The sequence below is a fragment of the Dermacentor silvarum genome, chromosome 1, assembly GCF_013339745.2.
Source record: "Dermacentor silvarum isolate Dsil-2018 chromosome 1, BIME_Dsil_1.4, whole genome shotgun sequence".
Classification (NCBI taxonomy): Eukaryota; Metazoa; Arthropoda; class Arachnida; order Ixodida; family Ixodidae; genus Dermacentor; species Dermacentor silvarum.
Genome location: NC_051154.1, coordinates 99,012,632 through 99,038,944, shown reverse-complemented (window position 1 = coordinate 99,038,944; position 26,313 = coordinate 99,012,632). Strand labels below are relative to the sequence as shown.

At 48.9% G+C, this 26,313-nt stretch overlaps 1 protein-coding gene and 1 long non-coding RNA gene across 5 annotated transcripts in view; one reads left to right on the top strand and one right to left on the bottom strand.

Moving 5' to 3' along the window:
* LOC125947182 (uncharacterized) overlaps positions 1-8,692 on the bottom strand; it is a 16,601-nt gene extending 7,909 nt beyond the window's left edge. For 2 of the 4 annotated variants that reach the window (XR_007468139.1, XR_007468138.1), the window contains exon 1: positions 8,325-8,692. Coding sequence is in view for 1 of the 4 variants with exons in the window: in XM_049671569.1 (XP_049527526.1) it covers positions 8,482-8,624 (143 nt within the window). In the remaining 3 variants the exon portion in view is untranslated. Of the gene's footprint in view, positions 1-1,886; positions 2,060-8,324 lie in introns of those variants that run through there. The other 2 variants (XR_007468140.1, XM_049671569.1) reach the window with 2 other exon arrangements.
* A 195-nt stretch (positions 8,693-8,887) lies between these two features.
* LOC119433382 (uncharacterized) lies at positions 8,888-25,830 on the top strand. The gene is made up of 2 exons (XR_005188360.2): positions 8,888-9,319; positions 25,357-25,830. It is a non-coding gene; the product is annotated as an uncharacterized LOC119433382 (long non-coding RNA).
* The last annotated feature ends 483 nt before the right edge of the window (positions 25,831-26,313 follow it).

Sequence of the window (26,313 nt, the reverse complement as noted above, 5' to 3'; positions counted from 1 at the left end):
ATCGTCAATTTTTTCAGCGGCGTTCCTCCTCATTATCAATTAATCGGTCGTGTGTGGCGGACGATCAGAAAGGAGTAGAATAGAGCGAAAGGAATCGCTATATTATACGTCCCCAAGTCGGCCGCACTTTGACCTCCTCTCTCTCTCTCCCCCCCCCCCCCGGGCCCCCCGCCCCCCCCCCCCCCGCCTCCCATATATGTAAGACCAGCATTCTCGAAATCCCTTCGTAAATTTATCGAAAGCAATCAGGGCTTTCAAGGAGTCATTCTAATCCCCGCCAATAGTAATAATTTTATTAGTTTACGTAGCTGGCTATAGATACGGCGATCGGCTTGTAAAGCTCGTCTGGGCACTTCCCTGGTTTCATTAAGGCTACAATACGGCTTCATTTCCAATTATCTCGAACAATTCCTGAAGCTCATGCGGTTTTATAGAACGATCACAAAACTTACCATGGTTTATTCCACGATGACCAAGTGCGGCTCACGTGATTCGGCCAGTTACTGAAGCCGATGAGCGTCGAGAATCCATGCACTGTTGACGGCACACCAAGGAACTCCAAGTATGGGGCTACGACGATGCACAGGGGTGGAATGAGTGCATTAGATTCATCCACAAGTTTGCGGTGTCCCTCGGCGACCTTCAATTCGTTCCACCCTTGACACAGAGTCGTTGCACGGAAAATATGTGCCTTTCGGTTGCAGAGTTTACTGAAGGCTTCCTATCACCAGCCAAATTTTGGATAGGTGATGCGTTGGTTCTAAAGATCCACGGAGCATCTTCCAAAGTTCTCTGTTTGTCAAGCATGTCGAAATGCCAGAGGACGTGTCGCAGAGCCTGCATGGCTGCTGTCTGAAAGGTTTGAGAGTGATTTCGTTCGTCTGTATCACCGTTCCACGCGGCGACGGCTTGCACGAAATGCCTTGTATTGCGCTTCAATCGATGAACCATGCCTCTGTGCGGCGACTTCTGCAGTTGTGTCATGCATGGCTCTATTTCATGTGGGGAAAGTCATGCGGAAAGGAAACGTCATGCGGAATTATCCACAACTCTCAACGTCAGGCTGAAAAGAGAAAGCTGTGCGCCGCAGAAGACGCCTCCCTTGCTGCGTTGAGCCGACATGTCGCCTCCGCATATTGTTAGAACACCGTTTGAGGAGATTCAGCGCAACGCTAAAACTTTCCATCGCTTCGTGCGAAAGTTAGCAATATATTGTCTTATTGACATTTAGGCTTTTTTGTTGTTGTTGCGCTTATTATTGTTGCTTGTTTGCTTACTTGCTTGTTTGCTTTTTGTTTGTTTGTTTGTTTGTTTGTTTGTTTGTTTGTTTGTTTGTTTGTTTGTTTGTTTGTTTGTTTGTTTGTTTGTTTGTTTGTTTGTTTGTTTGTTTGTTTGTTTGTTTGTTTGTTTGTTTGTTTGTTTGTTTGTTTGTTTGTTTGTTTGTTTGTTTGTTTGTTTGTTTGTTTGTTTGTTTGTAGACTTGGTAAGTTTAATTGCGTGCTTGTAGTATGTGCGTGAATGTTGTATGGTGAAATGGGTATACATATAGTCTCTGCATCTTAAATGTGTCTTGTGATAGCCGGCCCTAAATGTAGCCTACCTTTCCGTTCATACAAATACAGTTATTAAATAACTACAAGAACACTTACGCACATAGCCAGCCAAATCTCTGCTACGACCATTTATGAGCGCTGTCCCAGGGGGATTCGGTGTGCTTTAATGTCTCCAACCACAATATGCGGTCTTTGAAAGCTTGCTTGCAGCACAGATATCAATCGGGAGCAATGAAATTTCGCTATTGGATGGATGTTAGCCACCAATCACTGAGAACGTGCACCGTTTGCGCTTTATAGATAGACATACGTAATCATTAGTAGCATACATACTCTGAAATGTCATTCCCGATGTAAGTCGAATCGTGGTCGTATAGAAATTAGTACTTTGCTTGAACTTTGTGCGCGACGCGAAAACGTATTCAGGGACAGTAAATGAAGAACTCATATGGACTCGCTACTAACAACCACTTGAAGTTGGTATATATATATATATATATATATATATATATATATATATATATATATATATCCATTATTATATATATATCCATTTTCGGATATCCGGCAGATGAAAGCTGAAAAGAGATAGGGAGATAGAAATTTAATAGAGTAGTTGCCTCAGCAACGCCAAACAGGTTGCTCCAAGGCTTTCGAAGCTATTAGAAAGAGGGAGAGTGAAAAAATAATGAGCAACGATGAAGCAAGTAAAAAAAAAGAACAAAAAGAAACAAAAAACCTTTGCAGAGGTACGCAACCTTGTAGAAAATGCGCATCAAATACTGTGTCAGGTAAAGTCCAGATTTGGTTTTTGTGCCTTCCAGGCCAGCCGCTATCTTGATGCGAGCGCCCGACGACACATATACATCACACCAACGTTCCACGCCACATGCTCAGTACATTTTCTGAACGTCTGTCGTCATTCACCACACTACTGAGCCTGCGCCGTCGTTCGAACACCTGTGCGCAATTGTGCGCACTTTTATTCTTAGTCTCTGACGTCACGTGCTCCGGAAAAAGCCGCGCCTGCTCCGAAAGTGGCCAGCGCGCACCTCATTACGATTTTTCGTCTTTATCATTACATCTAATTGGGCGAGGCTTTTTTCGAATACGCGTATAAGACTTCACAGTGGTTCAAATAGGTGTGTGCAAAGTTTCTCCCGATACATTTTTTTTTACTTTAGTAATGGTTTAGAAATCGCAAACACATTACTATGCTATACGAGGCCATTCGGTAGGAAATTTTGTCAACTTCAGCAATTATTACGGCTCGTCCTAATTTTCACAAAGTACTTCTGAAAGTTATAATTTCAGTCTGTCCATGGACCTTGTGCTTATCTGTTCCAAGTTTATGTTCGCCAGCCGAATTATTTTGTCTGCAGCAATAGGGGGAAAAAATCGTTTGGCAATTTGTGGAGACTGCAGAGGGAAGGGGTAAGGATGCGGGCGCGGCAGATATGGTGCAAAATACGCATTAGTAGCGGACACAGCAAAACTAAAAGGGCGTTGTTAACATCACAAGCAGTACATAATCACGCTACACTTGAAGTAGAATAATACGTGCGCACTATGGACGTGACTCCGTGACGAAATACTTGCGCGAAACAATGAGCAATTGTATTAGACTGCTTCGACACCAGCTGAATCGATGTTGTTTAATTACCTTCTAGACGCCTTTTTAAACGTCTCCTTTTATCGTCCTGTAAATACCTAGTGGCCGATTATGCTGCATTGTATAGATCACCAGCAGAACTTCTCAGAATCACTTGCTTTCTGTTTCGAGGTATATCTTGGTATAACCATGCTCCACTTTGACATCCGCATTTCCTTCCAAGCCACCGTGTTCTTTCTCCTCCACCCAGTGATACAAGCACCTGAGAACTCTCGCTGCCCATTAGGTCTCCTCTGTGTCTCAACCGTTCTTGACACTGAATCTTGCTTTTTGTCTCTCGTGCTTCAAATGTTGGCCCCCCTCCCTATTTGAATTGCTTAACTTCAAATATAGAGAATTCGCGCCTGATCCAAGGGCATACACAAGTGAACTTAAGAAGGTGAGCTCCCGTACACCATTGCGCTATTCCAGATTCCGCGAATTCTGTCGTATACGTATTATGACCCTAAAGTGCCGTGTACTCAATGACAACAACCCTCCTTTTTCCTTTCTTCTTTACTTCCTTCGCTTCGGCTGCCGAGAGTAAGACACGTTGTTCAGTTAAAGCAGAGTGCGATTTAAAATGTTGGCCTCCAATATAGGGATACTGAAGACGACCAGTCAGCCACGTACCCCGCCATTTGTGAAATTTATGTGAAGTAATGTGATTGGTGCATTCACAACCTGATTAGTATACATTCCGCACTGTTCAAGTGGTTGTCATTTTTCGTGGTGAAAAGACAAGACAGGTCTTAGGCGACGCGGAGTCTCTTTTTATTGTGAAGATATATCTGGAAGAAATGAAAGCACTGCTGCTACGGTGGAAGCTTGACACATTACCTCACAGATTTTCTCGACAGCCAAGAAACTGAAGGCCACTCCGCGCAGCGTTGGAGCGGGTATACGCCTGTGCATACTTTCCAAACACTACGTGGACTCGAACTCGCGGTTGAGAGAGAGTGCGAGAGAGGCAGGAGGAGGAAAAAAAAATAGAGGTGCCCTTCAAACCTTTGTGATTCGACGTTCCCCGGGACCTGACGTTCCCCGTGGCGTAAGCTCTAAGCGTATACAAACAAACGAAGAGAAAGTGAATTCAAACACACGGGACGTTATGCAACACGCGCATAAGCGAATGCACCCGCATCTGATGCGCACAAATCTATTTTTTTTTTTTTTCTATTGCCTGTACTTCTTCGTACCCCGTCGCAGTGGCAGTGCTATGTCGTTACGCCGCGATGTGCACAGGGCGCGCCGTCAGGAACACGAATCGTGTGCACCGACGCACAATCGGTGCGCGAGATCCAAAGAGCTTCAGAAAAGAGCCCAGAGTACGGGGGGAAATAAAAGCAGCTAAGTTGCGCGCCACTTTCCCCTTACCCCGTATATGATTTACACAAGGGACACACGCAAGAAGCGACACAAACAACAAGACCCTTCGCTCTGGCAGCATGCAAGCAGAAAAGCCTTCCTTCTTGCTACCCCCCCCCCCCTCCCACCCCCGGAAGAGATAAAGGCCTCCCAAGGACCACCCTCCTCCTCTCTCATCATAGAAGGTCCCCTGAGGGTTCACGAGCATCAAGAAGGCGGAGTATAGGTTGCCTCAATGCGGCCGCTTTCCAGCGCCGTCGGGAAGCGGCGAAGGGTATCGGGCGACGACGTCTTGTGCGGCAAAGGTTGGGGGTAGGGGGGGAGGGGGTTCGGCGCTGGTGGGCCACGGGAGGATGTGCTCCCTTCCTCTTCGTGCCCCCGTCGAGCAAGAAGACGGGGGCAGGTGGTGGTGATGCAACACGCCGTCGACTCGGCGCTGCCGCGGCGCGGGCGCGCCCGAAATCCCAACCCTTTCCCAGCCGGGGATCGCCCGACATCCCCTTGTCGGGAAGGAGACCGATAAAAAAGCAAGGAGGAAATCGGGAACACGGACGGAAAAGCAGGTAAGGGTAAACACTGCGCGGTGTCTTGAAAGAAGAGCGGCTTTTGCGCGGGGCGAAAAGGAGGCGGAACAATGGATGCCGACCTGCTTTCTCCTTCAAGACGCCTAGACCTTAACCTTGGTTCGAGCCCTCCCATCTAACGGCTTCTTCTTGAGCGTCTAAAAAAGAGGTCCTTTTTTTTCGATTTCTTCTCCTGTACTCCCCTTACTCGGTTCAATGGTATCGAGTGTAAAATGGTTGTGCCTCAAAGGATGAAAAGCAGAAAGATGAAACTGCCATCGCAACAACGCGAGAACTGACTATGCGCTGTGCGGAGAAAGAAGGAAAGGCGAAGAAAAATGAGAAAGAAAATTAAGTGGGGTGTACCAAAAAAAAACTTTCAGCTCACCTGAGCGACGTTGCCTGGTTTTTGGTATTGCCATGGGTAATCGCATCACGCAACTAAAGAACCTTAAACGCGTAGATTTATTAAAACACCTGCAAGGGAAAAGCTCCGAGCAGTAAAGAAACCGGTGATGCTCACCGAACAACACTTTACGTAGTAGAAGCAAAACAAAAGACAGACTTGAAGAAACATGAACAGTCGCAAAGGAAGAACACTTTCGCTGCGAAAATAAGAAACGATGCTTTCGAAAGTGATAGATAAAGAAGGAACAAGCATTAAGAACAGGGAAACGAAGCGAATATGAGGCATGGATCTTAGCTTGCGAGGGAGGATGAAATAGCAAATGCTGGTGCGTAAAAAAAAGAGAGAGAAATGAAAGTCTACGTGGCCAAGCAGGCAACCAAGCGTATAGTTAACCGACCCAGACGGAGCCAGCGTGAAGAGCCGAGCAGCGAGCGAGTCGTCATCTCCGTGAGGGGCGCGAGAGGAGACCTGCGTTCCCACGGCCACGGTCGGCTTGGCTTCTGGAGCATGCGTGGCGCACCCTTTGTGGCCTTTTCCGGGCCAGCCTGCACCTGAAGGCGACAGCCGAGCAGAAGCACCACTCGGCCACAGAGCGAGAGAGAACGAGATTACGTAAGAAAGGGGCAAGAGACTTGTGTATACCTTTGTGAGTGTATCATCATCTGCACCTTCTGGAAGTGTTCCTAGTAAAAAAGAAAAAAAAGAGAGAGAGAGAGAGACGATGAACGTATATCTTCGCTTGTCTGTTGTTGAACTCGTGATGGGCCGTGAAGTATACCGAAATTCTCTTTCCGTTCGAGTTTTACGCCCGAACATACAGCGACACAGGGTAACGTATGCCAGCGGATGGATGCCTATATATCGCCTGGCGCCTGACAAGAGATCTTCGTACACCATGTGCTTTCGTCTGCTGGTATTTGTACGAGCGTTCGTATACAGATGGGTGTAGCCTGTAAATTTCGACTGGCACCTGGTGCCATCTTCTCTGGCGCGGACACAGAATACTACACGTGTCCGGCCCGCTTATATGTTACGACTGAATGCGCGATTCACAACAGTGAATCCCTCCTTGCCGATTCCTTCTTTCTTTCGTTCGTTTTTTTTTTCGCACTTTTTCTTTCAGAGCGACAGCGTTTCCCTTCTCGTAAGAAATGCGAGCAATGTCGAACAGTCGTGCCGGTGTAGCTGCGTTTACCACGCCACACCGGAGGCGTGGGAGGTAATGCAGGTGGAAAGGCCCGCCAAAAGATAGCTTTCGGCTAGATGATGCCTACAGAACTACAGTTCACGGTGACTTTGTTCATAGGTACATATACATAGGTGTCCACGGTACACAGTTGATTGTTCGAAAAGAGTGGGAACAAGGCAGGAAAGGGGCAGGCGGTGTAACCATGGACTTATACGTCCAGCCAGCCTGCGACTTTCGGTTAGCGAGACATGTAACAAAGCAAAGCAAAATACACAAGCGTACATGGCTGCGGACATTGCAGTCAAGTGGATTAAGAAGGAATAACAAGACAATGTGAGCGCGTGGTGTGAACAGGTGAGAGCTGCTTTGAGAAGAAGGAAGTGAAGATTGATACTGGTGGCAACAGTAAACGAGGTCAGCCTATAGGAGAGGGTGATGGAGGAAGAAGGTAAAGCCGACAATTGTCTTGCCGTCGTTGTAATTGCCTGTCGTTGTAAAAGTTAAGAAAGATATGGTAAACGAGGAGGCCAAACGACAAGAATTGTGCCATATGGCTATACAGTCGTTAGCAAAGAGAAGCCTATACAAAATTGAGCCTGAGGTCATGCACAAGCAAGTTCAGATAAACGACTGAGTGGCAATTTTCTGCTAAATGCGTTTGAAATCTGTATCATGCGTTCTATATCGGGCCAACGCGTGAACGTTGGTCACGTCGGCACACATGCAGAGCGACATATAACTGCACTGACCGAATGACGAAGTCCCAGTGCTTTCTACGAGTTTCAGCACAAGTAAGCTTTTACTATATAGCATTGTGCTGCTCACTTTCCGGTCAATCTCGCCTGCCAGCGAAGTGTCCTTCCCGTCATGCCTGCTTCAGGCTGTGAGTGTCTCATCGCGAGACGCTTGGGGACACTATATATATTATAACCGTCAAGTGCCTCATTTACATCGATTTATCCTATATCGCCATACAAATGAGGCCGGATTCAGCTCCGAGACAACATGCGGTGGACCACAGCATGAAAGGAAGCCTACACTATTGTAATTCACATGTGCAACATCTCACTCTCAACTTAAAATAAGAAGACAATAGAAATTTGAGTACATTCCACTTAGCTGACACGACAGAAATGCAGGTAAAATGCTTTGGGACATTCCCAGATCTAAGCGTGGGGTAGGCTTATGCATAATATGTTTCAGCATGCAAAACGCACTGTATATGACAGGAGATGAGTTGCATTCGCCCAATTTAGGAAGTGAATGCTACCCTCCTCCAACCTACACTTATTTAAATGATCTCGCCGCCCTTGCACTGGTCGTTCAAAACAAAAAGAAATTCACAGGCGTGTTTCCCTTGCAGAATATGGGGATAACACAGTAGGTAAACATTTTTCTAAGTGAAAAAAAAAAAACCTTAGCCGAATTCCTTTGTAATATATACATATATTCCGGGTAACTTGCAATATTTATGTGTCTCATGAGTCATACATACACTATATGCTCTACGATAGAATTCTTTGGCGTCACGTCCCAGCAGCGTTCCCGTTATTACGACGAAAAAGGTCATTCCCGCACATTCGTCACTTACAGGAAACAATGTGCATTGTCGAGCGCAACTTCCTCCCGGCTTCGGTGGATGTCACGACACCGGCGTTTCTAAGATTCCCGCACTGGATTCAAAGCTTGCACCGGGTAAGAAAGAAGATACAACGAAGAGAGGAAAGAAATACGCCTAAAGAGCTCACAGTGAGAAAAATAAATCGTTCCTGCTGCCATTGTTGGGAAATTTTGTGCACGGCGGGCCACCGTTGGTAGAGCCGCGTGGCAGGTGAGCGCGCCGGACAGGAAGCGGCGGCCGAGGCGGCACAAAGAGGCCCCGGAGCCCCATTGGCGCGGCGGGGACGACAGGCGACACCGAAAAGCGGCGCCCCGCGCTTGAGGGGCGATCTGCGGACGGCGCCGGAATTTCAATGAGTTTCCCTCGCCGCCGAACCGCGCACAGGTTGGCAACCCTTTGCTTCTCCCCGCGGTTGTCCCAAGAAGGGGCGAGGGCGCGCGTGACGTAGCCCCGGCGGAGGCAGCCATTGGGCGCGCGTGGCAACCAGAGGGCGTGCCGGCGGCCGCCCTAACGACCCAACAGTCCCGGCGGCGCGTTACGTCAGTGTTGACGCCGCAGTCCGCGCAGCAAGCGCTCAACCTCCCGCTCCTGACGCTCGCGACGCGGCGCTACGGGCGCTAGCGTCGTCATCGTGGTCGTCTGCCTCACGCGTGCCTCTCGGGCACCTCGCGGAAAACAGTCGGCTCGCGCGAAGTGTCCGCGCTCGGATGCTTTATGCCCCCCGCTGGCGCCGAGGAGGATACTGTCCTGGCTGGTGATGCGCACGGACGACTTTCCCCGCTAGCTCTAGGAAGACGCCTCGCCTAGACGGGCTTCCCTGCAAGGGCGTTGGTTTATCGCGAGCGAGGTATGGAGTTCTTACTGTGAGTCAAACCCAGGTAGGAACTTCATACCATGCTCGCGATGGAATGCAACCCACTCATCGCTCCAAGTCAGCGCCCGACGCCAGCGATGTCGACGCCAAGGTGAGTCACCGCACCTCCAACGTGCTTGGCTTTTGGGTTGTACAACGGGCGCTCCGAGGAGGGGCCCGGACCAACTTTTTGGCCTGGCCCTTGGCTGACGGGCCGGTCGGAGGGCCGCAGGAATCGCGAGCACAACTCGCCGTTCCTGTCCCGCTGCCAAAGCACGGGCCGCGCCAGAAAAGCGCACGAGGTCGAGCGGCGCCGCGGTGCTGCTGCAGCGCTGCTAGGCCTAGCGACGCCGCCGCCTCACGGAGAAGCATGCTTCAAGGCGATCGAGGGGGAAAAGCGCGTTGCGAAAGGAATCCCCGTCTTGCATCTCGCTAGATTAATCGGAGGCCGCCGGAGGGACAGGAAACAGCTTCTTGGCCGGGCGAGGTGGGGGGGCGCACGCTCGCCGACCAAGGGCGGAGGAAGCAAAAAATACCTCGCACGAAACGTGTTTCCTTCTCAGTCGGGGCCGAGCAACAAACACGACAGCAGGAAAGCGTTGCGCGAAAAGAAGAGGCCGTGTAAGGCGCGCGTCCTCGTTTGGTGGCCAGATGCCCCCCGGTGTCACACGCCGCGTCGAGGGCCACGCGTGTGCCTCGCACCGAACGGCGCGCCAAAGCGGCGCTGCCCCCCCCCCCCCCCCTATTTTCCTTTTATCGCTCGCACAGCGCGCCCACGTTTCCACATCTAACTATGCTCGGCACCACGAGTGTGTTTCGGCGCCATGGAATTGTCTGTTCATTTTCCCTCATGAACAGAGAATCTTATGGCCACCGGATATGAACTCGGACTGTTATGTACAGCCGCTGGGCGCGACGAAGTATTTGTACGTGTGTCATGGCTATTGTATATTTCATGCATGGTGAAACCAGTCAATCAGTTGGATTATTAGGACCTGTTGCTCAGATCCAGCTAGAACATACTGCTAACGTTTGGCATCAGGTTGTCTTCTTTAACGATCCGCTTCGCTAAATCTTCTTTCCACCGGATACGTAGCCCTTTGTGTTTGAGTGCAATGCTTCATTAGTTGATATTGCAGACTAAGCTACCATAACTACACAGATTTAAAAAAAACGCTATAACTGACAAAGAATATGTTTGCACGTGCACATTCCTTTTAATCTTCTTTCCGCCGGATACGTAGCCCTTTGTGTTTGAGTGCAATGCTTCATTAGTTGATATGGCAGACTAAGCTGCCATAACTACACAGATAAAAAAAAAAACAACGCTATAACTGACAAAGAATATGTTTGCAAGTGCACATTCCTTTTAAGTTACTTCTATCCGCTCATCCAAAGCACTTAAGTGTGGGTAACGGTTTTCGTGCTTAACACGAAAGAAAGACAAGGTCATGACAGAGACAGTATTGCTAGAAGCAGGTTTAACTTTAGGCGCATCCTAACCACAAGACAATGGCACGTTCACATCAGCTGGTCTACACTTTTAACTACGAGAATACGCCAAAACAATTATCTGCGCCACGTCTTTCTAATGTCTCGTGCATCGAAATATCATGTATAGAGCCAATGCAACGACGCTACCGAAAGAAGCAATATGGCTTCCACAGATTACATAGCATAGTGCCTTCGTGTCTGATGCCCAGGATTCTCTTACTACGTGTTTGTGTTGATGTGCGATGCCGCTTGCTAAGGTGATACCACGGAGTGGTGTTTCCATAACAGGCGGTTGCTATCATACACGCTGATTTTGTTAGTATACCGTTGAGGTACAGGTAGTATACTATGACACCCTGAGTGTGAACTCTCTCTCTCTTTCTTGTTTATTGTGAGCACTTTAGATACGTTCATATATGAGTGAGGCGAACTTTAAAATCATGCGATGAAACTCCTCTTCCCGCGTGATACCAGTGTATACCTTCCTTCAGGAGCAGCAGCATACAGACACACCCTGCCTCATTATTAGACGAAGGGAAAGAAAGTTACGCGGAGACCGCAGACAATTCAGAATGCGCTGATCGTGCTAGACATTTGTAATCGGTGCATAATGCTAAGTTTGCTTAGTGAAACCTAATAAATTACCTCCATAATATCCCCAGTGGTGACGCGGTACGTTCACATGCACTGCAGCAACGAACACTATCGCCCCTAACACATCACTGCGTCGTCCGCAAAATTGTCAAGCTGTCGTAAGATGCGCATCTCCGCTCTGTCGGTGATACAGCGATCGCTATCTTCGGCTGGCGGAACGGCGTACACACGCACATGATAGCACCGACCTATCCAGGGGCGGTGTTCTCTAAGAGTCTACCTAGTGGACTGTCCATTTCGGCGGCTGCTGATTCGCTGCTGCTTGACGTGCAGGAAGGAGACTGGCTGGCACCTTCCTGCACATCAAGCAGCAGCGAATCAGCGGCCGCGGAAATGAACAGTCCACTGGGTAGACTCTTACATAATACCGCCCCAGGTCTATATATAATGATTGTGCAGAGTAGACTATACAGTGTTCAGGAAAAGTAAATTCCATCAGAGTGACCGTAAGCTTCAGTGCACATACTCGATGAGAGCATAAAGTGGCTACAAAGTGAATTATACACTAGAGTTGATGCCTGAGACATTTCGGTCAGTCCTTGACGAGGTCGTTTTTTCTTTTCAGTTCAAGGCTTGTCAGAGCGCCTACTTTGACGCCATGTACTCTCTTCACTGTTCGGACGCCGCACTAATCGCGAGAGATCGTAACACACAGGTTGTGTCTCGTATGTTGTATACCGAAATACGCAACACTTCAAAGCAAGGCGCCTCCAATGGGACTATTTCATGCCGAAAGTTTCGCGCCACTTGAGCAACCGTGTCGTTTGCTCAGCAGGGAGACAGTATAAAGAGAGCTGTATTTTGCGTTGACAGAGGACACGAGGAAATACCACACGCCTGGACGGCCCTTCTTCACACTGCCGCACTTGGGCGTCTGATGGCCGCCCTCGCTGGCGGCGGGTGGGTGCGCGCCAAATAGGCCGCGGACAAGCGCAAACAATAGAAGCTTGCGCAGTTTCTGCGAGCACACTCGCAGGAGAAAGGAGCTTAGCGGCTGCCCAACCCGCCGCGAGTTTTCCGCTTGTTCGCACGAGAGGAGCGAGCTCAGGATGCTGACGTGTTTTGTGTGTATAAACGCTTTGTACGAAGGTATACGAGAAAGGAAAACGTATACGTCATATAGCGCCAGCGGTTTCTCGCAGTTTCAAACGTTTGACAAATTCCAAGTCGTATTGTCAGCGTATACTATAGGTCGTGACATTATATGACTATGGAGCTTATTACGGCTGCTGTGCGCCGTTGAACAATTCCGTATGCGCTCTGTAAGTGACAAGAAGCCACTTGGACAAAGCGCTACTTTAGGGGAAACCCCTACGAAGAGGAAAAGTAATAGGGTGCTGATTAGTACGAGTTGGTATTTTGAATCCGTGCCAGGCACTCAGCGCAATATGCAGTTACAAAAACCACAGGAACAAAGAAATACCGGGGCATAGCGCTAAGGCCCTTCCTATAGTATATAGTGCTGGTATGGTATAGTATATTATAGTATTGTATAGTATAACATAGTATAGTATGGCATAGTGCACTTCGAGCGCTACATACATTTGAAAGAGCATTATAAACATTATGATGCCAAGTTTTCAGAATCCCAGGTGTATTGCTTGAAGCCCATGGGGATAAACATAGGCACCAGTGGTGTGTGTTTCTATCATTATTATTTCAAGTATCACATTCTCACGAAATATAGCGATACACAGCACTATGCCGGCAATACAGCGAGCTAGACAAGATGGCGCTTATCCTCAAGAGCGTGTCCCGGTCTTCTTTCTCAGTACCAGTTTGTGATACCTACTGGCATCATTCCCCCGCCAAAAATAAAGGCATCGTTCCGATGCTCACTAAACTAGAAAAAAAAACGTAAAAGTAACAAGGCAGCGCGCACTGCTTATAAAGAGAGGCTTCGAAGGACCAGTCTTTGCACCATTCTTTCGCGGTAGTCACGCGATGGGTTCAGGCGAAACCGGAATGCAATTAACTACAGAGTACTACAATCTACCTCAATAACCGCGTCGCAGCCAAGCGCGTGACAATGCACTGCATTTGAATAGACTACACGCAATGCGCTATCACAGACCTGCGCGTAATGGTTTTGCTACTCTATTCTGATATCTGCAATGCATTGGCCACTGGCTTAGCGTCGCCTATGTATAGTCGTCATCTGAATGCCAAGTTAACCATTTCCTCAGCCCGATCTGTCGTCATCCTCGTACTAGTTTGCACCGATTCAAGTACACCGGACGAGTCCCAGTATCGCCTGTAGGCATAAGAATACTCTCGTCATATCGGGTTATTCGTTTATTGTAAACAGCAACGGTGCAAAAAGTACTATGTCAGGTGCCCCAGAGAAAAATATCGGCAAGCAACCAGGAATTCGAGCGAGTGCTGCCGAATAATGCCGTGCCGTGAACACTGTGATTTCAGTCAAACCACACAAAACACGATTTACAGCTTGACCATGTGGCCAACAGCGGTTAAAAGCGAATGAGATGTGGGGACTTGTTTTATACAAAACAATTATGACTGTCCAAATGAAACGTTTGTGCGCTGAGAAAGCTAGGACAATTTGCCTTCGTTAATCTGTTGGGCAACTTAGGCGACTAACAATACAATGCCATACGCTTTTCTAATCACAATATTGAGTCAGCAGTGCCAGTCAAACATTCTTATTGGAATCACAACAGCCTGAAATGCTGTAAGTGACTGAAACGGTTTCGACGAGGAAGCAATACTCACACTGAAAACGCCCGAGTGTCTCAAATGAGGATGGTGAGGTGCCTGCACGATGTAGAAGGGTAGAGTTCGGGACTGCAACCGAGGGAGGGTTAAAGTCGTGGACAGTGCGGCAAAGTTTCAAAAGGTGGAGACTGAGAGGATTCGGGGCACGCATTGAGACGACAGCTAGGTCAGCTATCCCGGCAAGGGAATAACGGTTGACTCCGGTGGTAAAGTGAAGCGAGGTCAGCCAAAGTAACGAATAAATGAGCTTGCGATGAAGGTTTTAGCGATGAGGCGTTGAGGAAAGAATGGGTTAATGATATAGACGAATTTGAAGAGACTCGTCGAAACCAGAAACCATCGTATAGAAGTGGCACAGCCGGTGGAAGCTCAAGGATAGTGTGGCACGAATAAAAATGTTAGAAAACTGTTACGTTTACTTCTTATTTAAAAAACGTTTATATGCTGGAAGTTAAAGAATCACGGAATTCTGAACGTTGATTTTTATCAAGAAAGTCGATCGAAAGTTTTTCAAAGTCGTCAAGATAAATGTTCTCTCTTCTGCACTATACTATAACTGCGTGTCTCGTAACTTACGCATGTCGCCGGGCTTTCTTTCTAGCTCCTGAAAAACGTCCATCATGGTTCAGTGCAAGTTCGTTAATATTTGCAATGGCTGTTGATCTTTCCTTCGCTGGTTTCTTGTCGTTGAAAGCGTATTCTTTAGCACTGACTGATAGTAGTAGCGAGAAAGACACAAGAGTGAACAAGTAAAATTTTGTTCGTCACTGTGTTTCGAAAGTTTCTGTGCATGTACTTGTCGCTGAAAAGTGGCACCACTTGATGTATCCCCTTTTTTTTTTTTTTTTTTTGTAAAAGCTTAGGCACCAGCTTTTCAGGATCATCAACGACTGCAGCAGTAAGCAAGACATCCATTTGAAACATCGAGTTAAACGTTAACGACTCGGAGTTGCCGTGCTATACGCAGACGTGACGATTCTGAGCGGACAGTAACAGGCGCCAGTCGACTTCTCGTCAGTGTCTGCAACGTAGTCGCACACGAGCTCGCGCAGAGCATGATCTCCGGCCTCTTGAGTAGCGGCTCGCGAAGATCTCCAATAACGCGCGCTTCTTGGGTGTATAGCACGCGACTGAAGAATATGGGACGCCGTGATAACGCTATCTTTTGCCCTTACGTATCCCTTTACGGGACCCCAGAGTCTCAGTAGGCGTGCAAACGTGTCGACGTCGTCGCAAGCAGCCTCAGCATGGAACCCGTCATCGTGTGTTTCTTACGAAGGGGCGGCGGCAGCCCGAGCGCTTGCGAACGTGCTCAGCGCGGTGTTCGCCTGCGCTCGTGGTAGCCGGCTTAGTTAAGGGGTGTGCAGGGAAAATGCAGTTTAGCTCGCACGCAAACCTTATTTTGTAGAAATTTTAACCTGCAAGGAACGTCAGTTAGCACTTTTGTTCTCTTTCTTTCGGGGCAAAATAATATTGAGTCACTTGAAGCGGGAATTCGGACCTCCCGATTCTCTACGCCGATATTAAGAGGAACATCCACTACATGTCGTTGCCACAGACTGGCTATTACAATTATGGCAGCCCGCCCTAGCTAAAATAATGCGAGAAGGCTGACCGCAACGTAGACATCGCTGACACGCCTCAGAACAAATGCTTGGTTTCCCTTAGCTCTTTTTATTTCCTACTTAACGAAGGGGGCGCCCCCGTCAGAAAGTGCAAGCTTTTGGCTCACATTATCCGTGCGTGACACATTTTGCAGCATAGGTGACACTGCAAAACGACGCTGTTGCATCGGCCACGTCGGGCCGTATTCTCCTGGTGGTTCACATGATCCTTCAGTTAGTCACATATGCGTTTCTTTCTCTCTTTCTTGATGATGAAACCAAAGATTCCGCCGAAAAAAAATTCGGTGCTTCTCCTTTACAAAGGTCATTCTGCAGTGAAGCTCGCTTCGAGTTGGTGAGTACAGAGGGAGGAGGCTCGGTATTTCCCACGACATGCTCTTTCACAGTGATGTTTCAGATTTCAAAGTAGGCTAAATTTCATGATGCTGAAGCTCGTGATCCGCAAGGTAGCATGCCGACGCGCCTAATGAACGGCGGCGTGTGCGAACTATCCGGCTCAACAGCGACAGATCCGTTCACCAGTGTTCACATCACAAAGGCTAATTGCCGTAACAGAGCATTTCAGCATAGCGTTACCGCTCTAACGTGACCGCTGCTGCCCCTGCCGGGCGCCAGCTGCGCATGCCCGGCGCGGTAGAGTTAGCGCGCGTCCAGCGGGAACCTGACCGTGGCGATAACGGTAACACTAGAGCGGTAACGTGCTAAAACGCTCTAGCGATCCTTACCACATTACAGTTAACTTTAGTTGCCAGTTGCGGTGAATAGCAAATGCTTCTTACGTAAGTTACCAAAGAAAATTTGCGCAAGAAGCTTTTGGTAATACCCTAGCTAACATGCACCAAGTTAAAAAGATGGAGAGAAAGCGAAGCATTCTATGCGGCTGAAACCAACTATGTGCTGTTAGCAATCATCTGGAGCATGCTTCAATATTGCTTGTGCAGTTATTAATTAATTTGTGTGGCTAATTAGCTTATACGTTTTTCAATGAATAAATTTATGTTCGATATGTCCATATGAGGCTTTTAGCGCTAGGCATCAGATTCAGTTTTATTCTTTCTTTGCGGTGCGCTATCTTTAGCGTAGTTCTTTTTTCCAGTTGTGAAAGAAATCCCGCGAAAAATGTACAAGAAAAGCAATAGTAACAAAAAAAAGCCGACGTGGCGCCGAGCTTGCTCGCCAAAGCAATATATTGCTCTCAAACGCACTGCAAACGAGTAAAACGTGCACGGTGGTTGCATAAATTTTATAGGGTGTTTCTCTTGGTGGGAGCGCTAAATTACGGCTAACGGCGAGCCTCGCGTCTAGCATGAGCGCAGGACAGTCTGTGACAGTGATAAGCAATCTGCGAAACCCAAGTTATCAGGAACCGCGGCGCAGGCTATCGATTTGCGGCGCGTCAGGCGAATGCGAACAGCGGCACGAATTTATATAGTGGCCATCTGGAAGAAAGGCAACGTATAACATTACGCGGAGCGAGACTGCCCCGAAAGTACTGGTTCGTTCGCACTGGTTTCAAAGCAGCAATGCTGTGGCGCGGAAGGAAGAGCCGCGTTGGCTTTACTCAAAACTCGTTGGCTTGCTTTTAAACGTAGAAAAAAAGAGCCAAACAAAATTCAATCTAAGGAATGTGGCATTGAGATAGTGATCGTACAGTTACCTTTATAAGGTCATCGTTAATAATGATTTAAATCAGAAGAGCACAAAGATGCTCCGGGATTCGTCAGGTGGCTCCTGACAACATACAGTTGCTTTCACGCTCATATAGAAGCCTACGCTTTAGAGAAAGAAAGAAAGATTTCGCGCACTTTAGCTACCATAAAGAAAGGTTGCCAAATAATGTGCATGGGCGTTACGCGAAGATCGTTTCGAAGAACAGGATATTGATAACGAAACGCGTCTTACGTCACACAGGTTCTCACTTAGCTCACCTTACTTTGTGCTACGAGAACAGTAAATGCGTCACCTATATTAGGCTTTCTTTAGGTCAGCTCATGGTCTAAACAAAGACGTCAGAGTCAACAGCTCGAAACAAGTTTTGGTGCATTTCTTGGGAGAATAACTGGCGACGCCGTTTGTTTATAGACTCGTCTTCGCCTGTCTTGGTGGTATTGTCCACAGATATAGTGCACATGTGTAATAGAAAGTACGTAAAAGTTAGCGACCGCTTTATTATTTATATTTATATTATAATTTTACAAACGCGAATAACAAAACGATCAGTCGTTAGCGCAAGCGAAAGCATGTTCTATAGTTCCTGACTTGGGGCCTAAACGTTGAACGTCGTGTCGTGAGATCAATGTGCATTTCACATTATAGCGAAACCTGTCAAAGAGATCAGAGTGAGCGCCGCGTTTTGAGCCGCAACTTGCTCAATGGCCGATGCAAGATATAGAAATCACCGCCTTGCGCTGCACCATGTAGTGCTCAGTCATCGATTCTGCTTCAATCGCTAGCGCGTTACCCGAAATCGTTCCACAGCCGGCATTTGCTACTTTCTATATGCGGCGGGTGTTAAGGTTACCGCAAGGCACCATGCAACCCAAGCTTCTCGCTCGGCACGAGAGATATCATGACTCCGCTGCCCTCTATGGTTGAGGGGTGGTTCTCGCACATGGACAGACACCACACATTCAAGCAGAAGGGGAGGAAACAGTAACAAACAGACGACCGAGCAAGAATCACTGCACTTGTAGGGTATGCTTTACTTTGTCGTCTTGACCCTTGTTTCGACGCGCCGTTCGAAAGTTCATTCGCCCAGCCGACTTTCAGTACTGTCGACTGAAGGCTATCATAACATCGCGACCATACAGTAAGAAGGCGTATACGTAGTGCGCAAACACCACATCTTTGCATTCTTATAGCAAAATGGCGGCCGCGAGGCGTAGAGGGAGGGCCGCTCGGCTCACGTCGCTAAAATGTTTGACCATGCCACGGCATAACCGTGAAAACAACGACCACATTGCACGGTCCAACGTGACTATACCGCGCAATTGCGATTTAGCGCTCTCTGGAGCACTCCGGCGGAGCTAATTCGCCTTGTACTGCGTCGTGGCCACGTCCCGTCGGGAGAAAAAGAAGGAAGAAAAACCGACCGCATCTTTGTGGACTGGCGTGACAGCGCCTTGCTTCCGCGGGTCATCGGGAACGGCAAGCTTTGACGCCTTCTTTGTGCGGATACGATAGTGCTGGCTTTGTGCTGTTTCGGTACAACGCGTCGTCGGGCGTGTCGGTTCAGTGGTAACACTCCCGCGCCGCCGGCTGATCTGAGTGCGGAATGTGACAGGGGTCAGTAAACTGCCGTTATTTGAGCACGACACTTGCAGATATTTTACATGTATGCCGTGTGCATCAGACGCGTTTTAATTGACTATGCTTTGTGTAAAGGTTTAATTTGTCAGCCACAGGTTCTTAAGCAGACAGTAAAGTAATAGTAGAAAAGTTCACTTGTGTTTTTTTTTAATTCTCCCTCTCTCTCTCTTTGAAACCTTGTAATTCATGGTCGTACAGCCTGCAGAAGAATGAGGAGCTGGGCATGCTGATATAAAAGTGACAGCTGTTTATCTAAGATGCTGATAAGTTTGTCGGCTTAAATGCATTCACCCCCACGCTACTTTGCATGGGAGGGGAAGAGGAAATCCCTCGAAGAAGAAGGGCAGAAAGAAACAGTTCAATTTATACGCCCAGACATACCTCGATAGAGTAGGGAATGGTAGTAATCGACGACAGAGCAAGTTTGGCGCTTCCAGCGCGATGGATGCATGCCAATCGTTCCCTTCATGATCGCATTTCCACCGATCCACCGACACACCGTAGGTGTGTGCGATGTTTTGAAACAGGCTTTTCTTACTAAACGTATGGATCGGTAATTTGGATTTGCTTTTATATATATATATATATATATATATATATATATATATATTGTTTTGGGGAACGGGCGTCTCGACAACGTGAGCCTTTCACCTCTCTCAAGCAGGTTCGCCCGTCTGCAAGATGCAAACGAGAATTTTTAGATCTATAAAAACGATCGCGGTCTTGTAATTATTTTTTAATGTTGCTTCAGTTTTCTTTTAACGTCCGACGTAGCGGCAGCGCTGCATATGCGTGCAAAAAAATTATTCAAGGGACCACATCGCACAAAGCATGTTTTCAGACAGTCTATGCCGAGATGCAAGATTTTTTTTTTTTCTCATTCTTCGCGCACAGTACTATCTGTCTGTAGTCAGTTATCAGAAGGAACGTATTGTGACGCATGTGCGACTTTGGTACCTCAACCATTTCTTAGAACTATAGCGCTTCAGTGTAACAAAAAACGCGTGCAATAAACATGCGACTCCGTGCGTTGCTCGCGCGTTCAGCCGCATGCACTCAGCGGTTTGAAACTGAGATGCTCTCTTCGCACCGGTGGCGAATGATAACTACGGTTAGAGTAAACGTGACTTCCTGTAATTTAAGAACCCAAAATACGCATCTTGCTCCACAAAGAGCAATCGGCATGTTCCCGGCGGCTTCAAGGAAGATTTCGTCACGGGGCTCCCATGTGCGTTTCCCTATCCCTGGACGCAGCTCTCTGACGCGCACATCCCAGCGTCACACACGAGCGCAAGCGCGCAAAACAACATTACCATTTATCCGTGTTGCACCGTTCGCCATATCGCGCGCACAGCTGTGCAAAACCTCTACGCAAGTATATATATAGCACCTACTCCTCGTCGTGTTTGAAGGCATTTTTTTTTCCTTTTAACAGCTAGGCCCTGCTGCATTTGTGGGCACATAAATGAAAGCGTGCAGACCTTCCTTGTGTAAAAATTGAAGCAGTGGCTCCAATTCCACTTCTTTCGCAATAGAGTATATATACAGTAATGCCTGTTTGGGGCGTAGCGACCGTGGGAGACTCACAGCGACCCCACGTTCTCTCTCTCTCTCTCTCTCTCTCTCTCTCTCTCGCATTTTTGCAACACCGCAGGGGACACGAAGAGAAGAATAAAGTGCGTGCACTGCCAAGTCTGCCTCCCCCGCAAGCAGTCGAACGACGAGTCGTCGTTGTAAAACTTTGCGCCTGCTGATAACGCCGAACTTACCCGCCGCCTGCAGGTGCGAGCAGCTGACGCACTCGAAACAGCCCATCCCCGGCGCTGTCAAAAACACCCTCTCAGGCGCCAACGAGACTCGGTGCAGTATATGCACCGTAGACGCGTCAGATTCTCCGGCACAGGGTGGATCCAAGGCGATGCAGGCACCGACAGTGCCCGCGTTTATAGAGCTCTCTTTTTTTAGTCGCTGGTTTCCCTCATACTTCGCTTCGTATTGATCGGCGCATATAGCAAACGAAATTTCGGGTTAGCTGCGCAATAACCGTTTTTTTTTTTCTTTCTTTTTGGTAACGAAGACTATACGCCGTTTGCTCCCGTCGAAAGTGGGCAGTTATTGGCGCCATACGCGCAACTTAGTAGATGGCGTGCTCTGTATGGCCGATTTCCGCCTGCGTGCTTATTTGTTGTACCTGCGATTTCCCTACGCATAGCTGGACAGCCGGCCACTGTCAGAGCAAAATATATTTGGACAGTGGTCACCACGAACGTGTGCGCTAAAGGTAGCTAGAGCTCTAGTTCGACGGTCTACGGGCCTTGGAGATATATGCTGTGATAGTGATGTGTGCCGCCTCAATTTCGTTCGCCGATTTCCGTTTCGATACCTATCTTTCATCCTTTTTTATCTCTTTAAATCATATTTCCCCCGTGCAGCGTATTTCCTGGTTAACCTCCCTGCCCTTCCTTCGTTTTTTTCTCTCTCTCCCTTCGTGGTACAACATGGCGCAATTAAAGGCGTCGTATCTTGTAACATAAGCGGAGTGGCCTCCGGGGGACTTACAGTACTTTTATGTTCGGTGACCTGTGCGTACGAAACGAGAGATTCACTGTTGGCGACTTCGCGTGTTCGACAAAACCGAATTTCCCTTAATTTTCTTTCACCAAAACGACATTTCTTAAGCATCACTTAGTGCTGGAATACGAGTTCCTGGCGTCGCTTACCACAGGCCGGATTGTGCTGCTCAAACATCGGCGAGCGAGGCACAGAAGGCATAAAAGCTGCACTATTCGTTCGTGCTCCTAAGAATGCCCCGGTACATCCTTTCACGTAGCAACGTATTGCTATCTCATTGCGGCTGCGTCTATACAGGTAACAAAGCGTCGGCTTCCCCCAGTCACTCTGCACGCATGCTTTATCTGCAACGCGGAGAAGTAAAAGTATAAATAATGACGTTGTGCTAAATGGAGAATGCTTCCGTCTATGTTGAAACGTGGTCACTTGATAACAATGACTGACTGAACTGCAGAGAAACAGGGCAAACTTTACCCTACGTGTTTGTTTCCGGACCAATTCGAATGCGTGTACACTTCCGAACGCGCGTTGTCCCCATTTGTCGCAGTTCCACACTCTCCCGGTACGGACGTCATGCCCTTTATTTTGACTAGCAACATTGTCGTGCGTTATGCAACACTCCCTGTTCATGCAGCTCGCGCTATACGTTAGGTTGGGATATCATGTGTGCACATATTTAGGGCAGCGCTAGCGCCGCGCGCACAGCCGGCCACGCTCGCGCTGCCTCCAGTTACAGACACGGCAACGGGTCGATTCCTCGTCGCGTAGATAGATGATCCTGCGTCGCTGTACTTTGTCCCTCCGCCGATGCCTCGTGATTTTTTTGCCGCCTCCGCTTTTCCTCGCTCGTCTCGCTGTATAGACGAGGTGCCGCGCGCGCTGCTGTGCCTTCGTTCGGCAGCTGTGCGTAGTGTACAGGTGTGCGTCCGCTTCTCGCGAGCCACGAAGAATGCACGGCGCGCTCTCCCTTCCACCCGTGATCTTTCCGCGTCCCGGCCCATTGTGAAAGCCTTCTGACATCAGGCGCCAGAGCGGCAGTCTGCGCGCGACATTCGGGAGCGGTCTGCTCGGCTCTGAACGTGATGCAAACCACTCATAAGAGGAGCTCGCCGTTTAACGTTGCATGTATACACATAAACGATGTACACGGAGATTTAGTACACATTTCACCGCGTCGACTACGCACAGCATCTCGCGATTCTCGATTCCTTCGCAAATATCTTGCAAGAGAAGGGCGAGGGAACGGGGCCGCGAGCGGGAGCGGGCACATCCGTGCGGCACGGCGGCGTGTCTCTGAGATGTAGGCCAAGAGAGAGGACTGTTCGATCGCGGTCTTTGAGAACGATCGCGGGCTTCCATCGCTGGCACATGGGTGGGCTCCTTGGGCCCGACCTCATCTGATCGGCGAGCACGTACCACACGAACCAGTTCTTCCGCCGCCTCGGGTATAGAGCCAGGGGACACGGCGAGACCCGACTGGTTTCCGCCTCGTCGTGGGCCGAGGCCGGCCTTGGTCTGCACGCGTGGACAGCCCGACGAGAGCACGTGCCGCGCCTTCGGAACGGGCTGCCTTGGCCCGGGGCGTCTAACAAATGACTCCGGCAGCCCAGAACAAAGCAGCGAGTCGCCGCCGACTCCGCGTGGCACACGCGCGGGCGGAAGCCGCCGACCGCGAGCGCGTGCAGCTTGAGTGATGACAGACGTGGAGGTGTTTTGAGCGCCCAGCAGTCCGTGGTTCGACCGCTGAGGGAATCGGCCGCGCTGAATAAGCATCGAGCGCCACCAGCGCATTGGCGAAGGTCAGCTTTTCGTCGGCAGCGCCGGCGTGTTTCCTGCGCATGTATAGGTGAACGTTATATACACGGAGAAACCGTTTTCGCCGCGCTCTCTGACAGCAGTTTGTTGGCACCCGCTACCTCGGAATGTTTGCGCATGCCTCCCGCTGAGACTATACAAATTCCCGCAGCAACGGCTCGGCCATTGTTTAGTGGCTTTTTTTTTTTTTTTTTTTTTTTTTTTGCGTGCGTTGAATTAATGCCGTGCCTTGGGCGCGCCGACGGCAGCTGGGAAAATGAAAGACATGATAAACGAACGTGCCTGTTAGGTCACCACTCATGTGTGCCGAGCAAAACACAAATGTATTGGATCAGTTCATAGAAGCGCGCGTTTGTCCGGGATCGAGATAAGCGGCATGGAAAGGGGAGCGCAACTAAGCACGAGCCACCGACGAGCATTGCAACAGGCATTTTTCAGCCGTCTTCGAGAAAGAAAGCACTCTGGCATGCGCAGCGACCAGTCGCGTTGATTGAAGTTACACCTGCCACATATTTAGATCCCCGTTGTGTACTGTCACTCATTCGCATTCCACGCATATAGCTCGTACATGTTACTTTCTTTCCTTAAAACGTTTTTTTTTTTTTCAAAATATCGTGAAAGAAAATCGCTTGTTCAGGATTTTCCAGGCACGCCAGCGTTCCTCCTGCTCGGCTGTTCAGACATACTTAACGTTCTCGCGAAACGCTATTTTTATTGAATCATAATCTTTTAACACATTCAAAACTGCTTCAGCCGTAATGGCTTCATCTGCTTTGAAAACGCCTGGAACCGCATAATTTATCGTGTTGTGCGACTATACGAGCCACTCACGCTAATCGATGAAGGTCGGGTATCGTTACGTTCTCCAGTATTGGCGCTGACAGGCCTCGATCGCGCGTATAAACCTGACGCGTTAAGCACGGGTTAAATTTGATCCCTGCTCGGGCTGTAGAGAGTATCGCGAGGCGCGTGCTTTGGCGGAAACGCCGATGAAACGTTAGTGCTATTCTTACGGCCACGTCGTATACAAAACCTCGAGCGCCACGTGGCATATCTCCGGCAGCTAAGCGACTGCTTCGATGCGACAAGGCCGGTGCGCGCAGCAGCGTACGAAGTATCGTGGAATTTTGCCACATGGGTGATACATCGCGGTAACCTTTACGTCGTCATGCATACAGTTAAGTAAGGCGCACGAGCAAGCAAGTAACGCCTCGTATTGCGTCGCCACGAGGAAAGAAAAACCGGCGCGCGGTGTAGATGTGCGTTTGTTTGAGAGAGTTAGAGTGAGTGAGAGAGAGATCATGCCTAAGGCTAGCAGCCTGATCAAGAGGAACGCAGCTGCTTGCAGCGAGTACCTCAGTGCGCGATGCGTTAACCGCTCGGGGCTTATGGAGCGTGGTGTGCGCGTGACGCCCCTGCGTAGCAGGTTTCTTTATTTTGTCGGCAAATCACTGACAGTCATAGCGCGTGCTTTGCGCAGGCACAGCGCTCTCGTTGCGACTGAAATGTATTACAAGAGAGCACCCAATTGTCCTCTCCCCCCCCCCCCCCCCCTTCTTTGCGTGGCTCATCGCAGCCTGTTTGCATCAAAACGGCTGGTGTAAGTGCGTATCAATGGCGCTGTATTGGTGCGCCATGCTTGTTGCGTTACAATGAGGCGGAGAGAGAGCACACGGACCGCTCCGCATATAGCACCTATTCGTAACACCTGAAACGCGGGTCCTGAATGCCGCGCAATTGTTTCCTTTTTACTAGCTCTCCTCGGCTCCCATGCAGTGCTTGAGGTTTGGAAGTCGCCAATATTTAGAAATATGGTCACAGTGTATAATAACCTCTTCCAGCCTCTGTGCATCCGCATTTGTTTTCTTTATTTTCTCCTTTCTATGTGTATTTATTCGACAATAACAATAAGTGTCTGCTTCCTTTTCGTTTCTTTTTTCCTTAGGTATCCAACCGATCGAGTCGTGGGCCGTGCACGCGCGGGACGCATGGACGTGGCTTAGTCATCCCGCATAGGCCACCTCAATAAGCCCCTGCCAGCCATGCATGCCATGCCGAGAGCGCGCATGCCATCATTCGCGTGCACGACGCCAAGGAGGCGGTGAGACGCCTTGCACGTCGCGGCGAGAGCGTTGGCGACACGGGTTTGGCGATGCTGGCTGCGCAGTGGCCGCGCTTTCACTCTCCCTGCGGGCACTCCATCAGCCGGAAGCCGACAAGCCATCGTGATTAGCCAGAAAGAAAAAAAAAAGGAAGTCTTAAGCGCGTTCGCCGCCTTTTACTTCGTAGACATCTTAGCTCGTCAAAGCTCCAGTGTCAGTGTCCAGGAAAGCAATTGCAGGTAGGTGCACCGTCATCTCGCTCGCGTTACGCCGTTGCGGTGATACTCAAAGACAATAAAATTTGCAGTGAACCAAACTGTGGATAGTTATCACTTTGTTACGGCTGCTGGCAATGCCAGCGTGCTTCCGTCTTATTTTCTTTTTTTTCATTCGCTCTGTCCAGACTGTGTCGCGCTTTCGCGCCTATATAGGTTTTGGTCACACTTCTCCTGCGTCTTCTGTCAGCGACTATATATCCGTTGATTTCGAAGCTGTCCTCAAACAGCTTACGTCAACCGTGCAACTTGGCCTCGTCGCGATGCATTTACGAGCTTTCGGGCGTTAACAACACGTCATTTACACTGGAAGATGTAATTTATAGATGGTCGATCAGTTTTTCTTTTTTTATATAATTTCGTGTTGAGCCAGTTCTAACCGTTCCTACTCCTCGTGCAGGAAGTGGCTGCGCCACTAACACACCATCTTGCAAATTTGCGCTGTCTTTGTGCACTCTGCGTGCATTATGTCCAGGCTCATACTCGACTTACTCGCTGTAATGAACGAAATGCACTCCTTGAGGC